The sequence below is a fragment of the Mytilus californianus genome, unplaced genomic scaffold (genome assembly GCF_021869535.1).
Source record: "Mytilus californianus isolate M0D057914Y unplaced genomic scaffold, xbMytCali1.0.p SCAF_4, whole genome shotgun sequence".
Lineage (NCBI taxonomy): Eukaryota > Metazoa > Mollusca > Bivalvia > Mytilida > Mytilidae > Mytilus > Mytilus californianus.
Window position 1 is genome coordinate 126440515 of NW_026262690.1, and position 9591 is coordinate 126450105.

The window sequence follows — 9591 nt, forward strand, 5'->3', positions numbered from 1 at the left end:
AATCCGTCCTTCTCTCTTTTGGTATTTACATAAAAAAGGATGTTGGATTTCTCCCGTCTTTATACTGGAAACCCTATTCCTTTACTTTCTTGATATAATCGATTTCGAAATTCACAAAGATAACCGTTTGAGCTGTCAACAAAAACGAGTATATCAAAATCAAGTTTTGAGTTATCGAACCATATTGTAATCAGTAACGATGATTATTAAAATGAATTTAAATCACACGTTACAGTTATAGTAAACATATTTATACATGGTAATCATCGATTTGTCGCGAAAAATGACATATTGTTGACGTGGAACGATTACTTTGAAAATATAAATGAACTTTCAAAAGTGAAGTCAATTGTTTGAATAAAGTATGGCAAGTCAATAAGATCAAAACATTTTTAATTGATATAGATAAGACAGGACAACTGGAAAACCAATTGAAGACAAAAGGTGAAAGATCAAACATGTCTGCAACCGTTGTCGTTTTTTATTTGGAAAACGAGTTATGTGTTCCATCGAAAGAAGTTCTAATTATCATACAGTATGTTTTTACTTTCTAGGATTCTTTATTTAAAAAAAGCAATTGCAATACAACATTTTGAGAAATTATTTTTGTACAAAACATACTACTTTGGTTTCTTACTTGCTGTAGAAAAATACAATTGTTGGATACATGAGCATTGCGCATTGTTAATGTTTCTCGTGCACATTTCAAAAATATGACAAAAACAAACGCGTAGAATTGGACCATACGAGGTATAATTATATCGTCATGACCATATGGTCCAAATACTCATATAGTCCTGAACATATATATAACAAGTTATGCATACATCGAATAATGCCAACGCATTGTATTACTGTTAAACCCTGAAATTATAGTAGGTTTTTTTACTTTTTCTTTCTGTGACAGTTCCCATTCAAGCAGTGAACACAGCAGGTGCTGTGGATGGGGTTGTTGAATCAACAGCTTTTTTACGCCCAACATTCATTTTCCACCTGATGAACAGAAGAACAGCACCTAAGAGTAAGATACCTGCTACAAATCCTCCTATGATAACTGGCTTATTGTCGCTGGCTGAAAAAATCCAATATCTAAGAATGGAAAGCTGTAAAGTTATATTTCAGTTAAATTATCATAATACATGCTTTGCATTAATAATTAGTATTCATAGGATGCTCAATGTTGTGTATTTATTGAGTTTTAATGAAAAGATATAAAATTAAGCAAATAACAAATTTCCTGTAAACTTGCATTCATAAAAAAAACGAATACAGTTTTATTCAACAAGCGAACATTGGTCACCATGACATTGTTTGATTGCAGAGTATAATTGTTTTGTAACCTTTCTTATCATTAATGTATTACGATTAAAAATATAGCACAGATTTGGAATATGAACTGATAGCGGGAATCGAGTAAATTATCGATATTAAAGAAAACAAATTACCGTTTACTAGATAAAAGATACCAAGCGAACAACTTCTTTTGCTTGTCGAATGTTTCTTACATAAAAGAGTTCACTTAACAGTCTTAATCAAAATCAAACTCCAATATCCTTATTTTCATGAGCAGTAGGTACTTCATGGAATTTTGTTATTGTGCTTTTGTTATTTTTTGTATTCTTGTCTCTCATTTTTGCTAATGTATTTTATCGATATGCTTTTTTGTATTTCTTTGTTGGCATATTCGTTTTTTATAGTGTTAAATATTGTAACACAATGTTGACTGCTGTACCACATTTTATACATTTTGATTTTGTGTTATATTTTCTGTTCACACAGTGTTGTGAATATAATGGAATTTAATGCAACTGTCTTACAGGAATATTGCAAATGGTTTCGGATTTTAGTTTTGCCATTTGATAAAAGATTTGAATTTTCATTTGAGATCGGTATTTTTGTTAATTTATTGTTTGAAAGCATTGGACACCGAACGTTTTAAATCTGACTAAGACTTTGTATGTCACATTTTATAACTGAAACAATCAATTTACTCAGCGTGAACAGCAGTATACTACTGTTGCCTTCATTTATACTCTCGATGCTCAAACAATAGAGACTACGTTTTGTTTAATTTTAATTTGTTGAGTTTATTCAAACAACCAATTATTACTTACTTAAAAACGATAAGTCATTTCCTCTTGCTGAAGTTGTAGGCTGAGTAGATAATGTCGTCCAATCAGAGATTGTTGCTGTTTCTGTTATAAGTTTATCTGACGTTGTTGCTGTTAAAAAATTTGCTGCTTTGCTAGTTGATGTTGGTTCCGTAAATGATGTGGGTATTGATGCTGAGTTGGTTGTTGTCGAAACATACTTTCGATTGCTTGTATTTTTCGACTGTGTTGTTGGAACTGTTGTTCGCTTTTCTGTTGATTCAAGATATATGTTCAATTTTTGTTATTTGAAAACAGATGGGTACTTCAAGGAAATAGTCAACAAAAGAAATTGAAATAATAATTAATTCATATTTTGCCTTGTTCAGATAGGCCAACATAGTTAGTTAGTGCAGTTAGTCGCACAATTACTAACGCAATTCTATATCAATATTCTTGTAATTGTTATAAAATACATTAAAAAGCATTTTAACGAACTTAATCTCGATTTATATCTACTTTTTAGAAATTTACCGTCGACGCCACTTTTTGTGGCACTGTGAAAAAGTAAAATAAACAAAACTACTGAACTCCGAGGGAAATTCAAAAAGGAAAGTCCCTAATCAAATGGCAAAATCAAAAGCTCAAAAACATCAAACGAATGGATAACAACTGTCATATTCCTGTCTTGATACAGGCATTTTCTTATGTAGAAAATGTTGGATTGACCTGGTTTTATAGCTAGCTAAACCTCTCACTTGTATGACAGTCGTATCAAATTCAATTGTATTAAAACGATATCGATGAGTGAACAAAATAAAACAGACACATGATGGTATGCATAAGTACAGAGTCACGTCAAATGTATATCACCAAAAAAAAGACTAAACAGTAATAGTAATATTAATAAAGACAAATACAAGAATACTATAACACGTTATTAAGATGATAAACAGCGTCAGTACGCAGAATCTATACTTCAAGACACACAGTTCGTAATTCTATGTTGTTGTTTTTGTGTACTGTACTTAATTGATTTTAGGTCATCGTTTTTATTCTGTGGTTAAAATGTCGAAATGTACTTTAATATTACTTATTTATTTCTCTGTCCTGAGTGTTAATGCAACTGTCTTACAGGATTATGGCAAAAGTTTTCAGACTATAGTTTCGCCATTTGATAAAAGACTTGAATTTTTCTTTTGAGATCGGTATTTTTGTTAATTTATTGTTTGTAAGCATTGGAAACCGAACGTTTTAGATCTGACTAAGACTTTGTAGGTCACATTTTATAACTGAAACAATCAATTTACTCAGCGTGAACAGCGGTATACTAATGTTGGCTTCATTTAAACTCTCGATGTTCAAACAATAGAGACAACGTTTAGTTTAATTTTAATGTGTTGAGTATAATCAAACAACCAATAATAACTACCTAAAAAAGATAAGTCACTTCCTCTTGATGAAGTTGTAGGCTGAGTAGATAATGTCGTCCACTCCAAGATTGTTGCTGTTTCTGTTGAAAGTTTATCTGACGTTGTGACTGTTACAAGCTGTGCTGCTTTGCTTGTTGATGTCGGTTCTGTGAATGATGTGGGTAACGATGCTGAGTTGGTTGCTGTCCAAACATACTTTCGATCGCTTGTATTTTTCGACTGTGTTGTTGGAACTGTTGTTCGCTCTTCTGTTGATTAAAAATATATGTTCAATATTTGTTATTTGAAAACAGATGGGTACTTAAAGCAAATAGTCAACAAAAGAAATTGAAATAATAATTATTCAAACTACTCTCATCAGTGACACAAAAACGGAATTATGTTGTCAGACTGGTCAATCAGGGTTAAAATATCCGAAAGTGGGAGATTGTATACTCCCGCGCAGGAGCAGACCGGTAAGCTCAAAACGGGAGGGTTGGCAGGTAAGCAGTGCAGAGCCACGTCATATGTATCAAAGATACACAAAAAGTCATATAGAAAAAGCACATTAGCAAAAAATGAAAGATGAGAATAAAAATATTATAGAACAATAACATAATGACGGGATGCATAAGTACAGAGTCACGTCAAATATATATCACAAAAAACAGACTTAACAGTAAAATTAATATTAATAAAGACAAATACAAGAATACTATCGAACGTTATTAAGATGATAAACAACGTCAGAACGCAGAATCTATACTTCAAGACACACAGTTCGTAATTCTATTATGTTGTTTTTGTGTACTGTACTAAATTGATTTTTAGGTCTTCGTTTTTATTCTGTGGTTAAAATGTCGAAATGTACTTTAATATTACTGATTTATTTCTCTGTCCTGAGTGTTCTTGCATTTATTTGTACTGTATTCCTGTCATGTAATGTTATCATTTAACGGTATATTGAGCATTGTCATAAAGCACTAGGTTTGGCTAGCTTCAACCAGGTTAAACCAATCATTTATTTCTTTAAATGTCATGTAACAGGTACCAAGTCAAGAATATGGCAGTTGTTTTCTAAAAGTTTGTTTCTATGTGTGATGTATTGTCGTTTTTTTGCACTTCAGTGTTTTTGTTGTTTCGTTGTTTTCTTATTATAGTTTATGGATTCCCTCGGTTTTAGTTGGTTACCCGGATTGGTTTTCTCTCAATCAATTTATGACATTTGAACAGCGGTAATCTACTGTTGCCTTTATTTTTGAGAACATTATTAATCCCTTATATGAGCATGTCTCTAGGTAATGAAATAAACCAGGAAAACAAAAAGCAATAACCAAATAACGGGTCGCAAATTATTTAAATAACAACAATTGAGGTTTAAACGAATGAATATAACAGCTGAGTATGAAAAAAGGGAAAGAAAAATTGTAGGTTGTTTTTATATATGACTTTGTCAAAACTCACGTGTTATTGGATTGTGTGATGTACCATAAAATGTTAGAGACCAGGAAACCAGCGTTACTGCAAAATAAATATGCAGTATATTTGATATATACAAATTAATGTAGTGCTCATCTAATGTTATGCAATAACTGTCTTTTGATGAGGTAAATGTGTGATTTTATTGACTTTTGAATATCAGTATTTCAAAAGTCAATTATATATACCTCATACTAACCAAAACTATGCGTACATCAAACGGTTTTAAAATTTTAGTTATGCACGTAGAAACGCGCCCTTTTGTCCGCTGAACATACGTTTTGCTTATTTCTTCAAAATCAAATTCTGAAAGACATACTCAAGTTCTAACAATACGGAATAAACAAAATGATAGTTAATTGATATTTGTAGAACTATCAATTAATTAAAAACAGAGTATTTCGAAACCATACAACATGGGAATTAACATCCTCAAATTAATTTTAAAGAAAAGGAAATCAATAATTTAATTATCATTATCAATAAATGAACATCTGAAGAATTCGAAGCAGATTGATTATCACAAAGATAAACCGATTTCACCTGCTGATTAAGCTTTACTGAGACCGCCTTGTGTAAGAGGTCATGAAAGCTATAAGATGAATAATTATATGAGTATCATTAAAATTATTTTCTAGATAACAGATAAAAGATATATACGGTGTTAAACTTACCAATAGAATATCCTTTATAAGAACCAACTTTAAGTCGCCAGGTACCAACAGGGTTTTCCCACCAGAAATGAACTGACATGAACGTCCATTTCAACCATCCTTTTCTTTTATGTTTTCCTGCATCGTCATGCCGGTAATGAAGTAAATTACTTTCAGTTCCGCTTGGAGAAACAAGATATAGTTCTGTTTCACCACGATATCGACTGTAGGAGAACTTTATTTGAACTGTAACGTGTTCTAAGTAAAGAATGAAAATATTACTCCTGGAAAAGTGCATTGTGTCTGACGACCACAAACTAGTAGAACTAAAATGAAAGAAGAAATTTATAACTTATTTGCACAATTTCCAATTTGACCTCAGTACAAATAAACTCATTATAACTACTAGGCTTTACGTTTTTTACGCCAAAGGCCCGTTTTGTCTACAGAAGAATCACAAGTGACGCTAGAATAAAAAAAATTAAAAGGACAAATAAAGTACGAAATTGAATAGCATTAAGGACCAAAAATTCCAAACAGTTTTCAAGTTTTTCCCAATCTCTTCTAAGGTTATTTATTTTTGGGGTTAACAATCCTTTGAAGTATTTCGAAAATTCGAAGTTTTGTAAACCATTATTCATAATTCATGTCAACACCAAAAAAATGCCGACTAATTGGCTTGTACGAAATATTGTTTTATTATGTCATATGCCACAGAAATAGTTTTGATATCATGTGCAACATTTATATTTCAAAATATGGACAATATGACATGTTAAATTTGATTGAGAATTTCAAATTATAAGTAGTTGCTTATTTTAAAATAATAGTAAATGTTGAACTTCCACAACTATCGAGTATTTTTTCATGTCAAGAAGTGAAGATATGTAGAAATTATATGATTAAATCTTAGATATCATACAGATACAATTAAGAATGAAAATCTGTTTAGTTGTTGATATATATTGGAAAGTCTAATTACATGAACGAAAAACGAGACAACGGATACATACATAAACGGAAACCTAGTAAGCGTTGTAAAGCTGTGTTGTACTGGAACAGTAACCCATGTTTTAGCTTTATTGACCATGGCTTTGGCATCCATTAGACCATACCCGAGGACTTGGCTAACTGCAAAAATATATTAAGGAGTTTGGAAAACTTATTTATATTTACAATAATTGTATTTTTTTAAATGAAAAAAAAAAAACTATAAGTCAAAACTAAAGAGAGCATAATTAAACAAATTAAAGAATATAGTAGTTGTCTAGTTAAATGCCTCGATCTTTGTTTTTTACTAGTTCTATCTCTAGATATTTGCATGACACTCTCTTGTGGTCTAGAATTACATGAGCAACATTATAAGTAACCATAGACGAATAATCTGTTTCCCTCCCGGTTAACCTGCGATCAGTATCGATTTCATTGTGAGGTTTGTGTTGCTTAGTTGTTATTTTTTTATGTTGTATTTTATGTTATGTTGTTTGTCTTTTTGTCGTCTTCCGTTTTTTGCCAAACGGCCAAAAGACAAACAACAGTTTACAAAACAAAGCATATATAACTAAAGACTATGAAACACGAATACAAACAAAATCTGTGGTTTATTACAGATGCATGGGATCTGTATGCATGTTCGGCTCTATATATGGCACCCGTCGTGTAACACTTGAAAGTACGAATCCCCAAGTCTAATTTGATATCTCACATTCGCGAAAAGAACGAAGGGATTGTATTAACGACATTTGAAAATATCCGTCAGCATCTGTTAAACAGATTTTCTGTAAAAGCCAACCAACTTGCGCTATCGTGATGATGTCCTGTTGAATCAGTCTTTCATAACAAGGTCGACGGAATAGATACGTTCAACACATTCACCAAATTTGTATAATTTAGCGAGAAGACACCATCTATTTACCGAAACTTGAAGTTAAGTGATAATGACAGCTGTTTTACACTCATCTGGAAAGGTATTGGATGTAATATGCCTCATATGAATAAGAGATAAGTCGGAAAGAAGGAGAGTACAGTTGTGTCCTATGGAAATGCTGATTATTTAATTAAAAAGCACCTCCTCAAAACGTGACTAATATGTTGTCAATCATGACATTAAGAAATTTGATAATGCTAGATTCTTAGATTGTTCTGTTTGAATCTGAGCAGTTTTTTAATATCACATAAAAGATACATTTTAAAAACAATCGGAAAAACAGGTTGTAGACATAATTCGTACAACTTATTTCAGAATAAAAAAAGAAAATTGAAATGATGGGTTGACGAATATGTCAACCTATATGCCGTCCAACCAGTGTATAAACCATATAAGCAGAGTTTTACCGAGAATGAAATGATCCTATTAATTTTAAAAGAAGGGCGAAAGATACCAGAGGAGCATTCAAACTCATAGATCGAAAACAAACTAACAACGCCATGACCAAAAAAGAAAAAAGACAAACAGATAAACAATAGTTAACAAGACAAAACATAGAAAACGGAAGACTAAGCAACACGAACCCCACCAAAAACTGGGGGTGAATATACTTAATAATATAAAACAAATTATTGATGTAAAAAGAGATTATGTACAACAACTTACATTCCTTGTTTGCTCCGTTTACTGACCAGTCAGAATATGTGTCATTAAATCCTTTCCTTGATGATGTAAGGACTATCAAATGTTGCACGTCTCTCCATGTGAGATAAGGATTGTGAAGGAAAAAACGACATAAATATCATTTCATAATGTAATTATCATTTGTTAAAAATCTCTGTGTAGTGATATTGGATATAATTCTTTTTTTAACACGTGACTGAGCTTTACTATTTGTGTTGTTTTGGAAAGAAGAGGAACACAGAATTAATGATTAAAATCTATGTAGCTATCAAATGTGTTCAAAGTATTAAATTTTCAAAGAAAGTATTGTCTCAAAAAAGGAATTTTTTAACACGAGGAGCCTTATCACGAAAGGGTGTTCCGGGTATGCTAATTTACGGAAAAGTAATCTCACTTTTTACCCCGAAAATTTAACCACATATGTGAAAATGCCTGAGCTTTGAAAAGAGCCATCATACATATCTTAATTTACGATATGGACTGAGCTTCAGGAAAAAACGCTACAATTACCGCCTTTGGAATATCAATTAAAGATATTGACCCAATTTACAAGAAAATTGTTTTATTCATGATTGCACCTTGTACACCATGTAGAGAAAATTGTGAAAATGAAGGTTAGTTGTCTTTTATATATACATATTTATCACAGCTGGTTCTAGATACACATTATCTAAAAACAATTTTTTCGCTTTTGAAATGCATTACTGGCGGGGAGCTGAGAACTTGTTTTAGGCACAATCAAAGCTCTGTTTACCCGAGAGGGGCCGAGATCACTTGTTATTGACTTGAAAAAGGCAATATTAAGCTACCACTTATTGCTCCTCATACAAAAAGTTTAAATGAAGATTGATAAGCCTCAAGGGGAAAGCATCTCTATTTTGTTATGAAAAAACTTTCAAGAATTGATTTTTTTCTTTCTCAAAAATACTTATGTATTTAAATCAAAATGACAACACAACCTGAGTAAATTTTTTGTCTTATTCAGTTTCAGACAAATCATTACTATTCAACCTGAGACGGCAAAATAGAGGTTTAAAAAGTTCTTAATTACTGCAAAAAAGAAGATCTGGTATGATTGCCAATGAGACAACTCTCCACAAGAGACCAAATGACACAGAAATTAACTTCTAAAGGTCACCGTACGGCCTTCAACAATGCGCGAAGCCCATACCACAAAGTCAGTTATAAAAGGCCCCGAAATGACTAATGTACAACTATTCAAACGAGAAAACTAACGGCCTTATTTATGTAAAAAAAAAACTGAACGAAAAACAAATATGTAACACATCAACAAACGACAACCACTGAATTACAGACTCCTGACTTGGGGCAAGCACATACATACA

At 31.9% G+C, this 9591-nt stretch overlaps 1 protein-coding gene and 1 long non-coding RNA gene across 2 annotated transcripts; both read right to left on the reverse strand.

Annotated features, from left to right (window-relative positions):
• Positions 1–629: 629 nt before the first annotated feature.
• LOC127739373 (integumentary mucin C.1-like) lies at positions 630–5890 on the reverse strand. The gene is made up of 5 exons (XM_052251073.1): positions 5656–5890; positions 4967–5023; positions 3523–3771; positions 2115–2363; positions 630–1072 (listed from the first exon to the last, which is right to left on the reverse strand). The coding sequence occupies exons 1-5, from the start codon at positions 5732–5734 to the stop codon at positions 915–917; spliced, it is 792 nt and encodes a 263-aa protein (XP_052107033.1). The 5' UTR covers positions 5735–5890; the 3' UTR covers positions 630–914.
• Positions 5891–5921: 31 nt separating this feature from the next.
• On the reverse strand, positions 5922–8339 carry LOC127739375 (uncharacterized). The gene is made up of 3 exons (XR_008000421.1): positions 8228–8339; positions 6648–6765; positions 5922–5960 (listed from the first exon to the last, which is right to left on the reverse strand). It is a non-coding gene; the product is annotated as an uncharacterized LOC127739375 (long non-coding RNA).
• Between the last annotated feature and the right edge of the window lie 1252 nt (positions 8340–9591).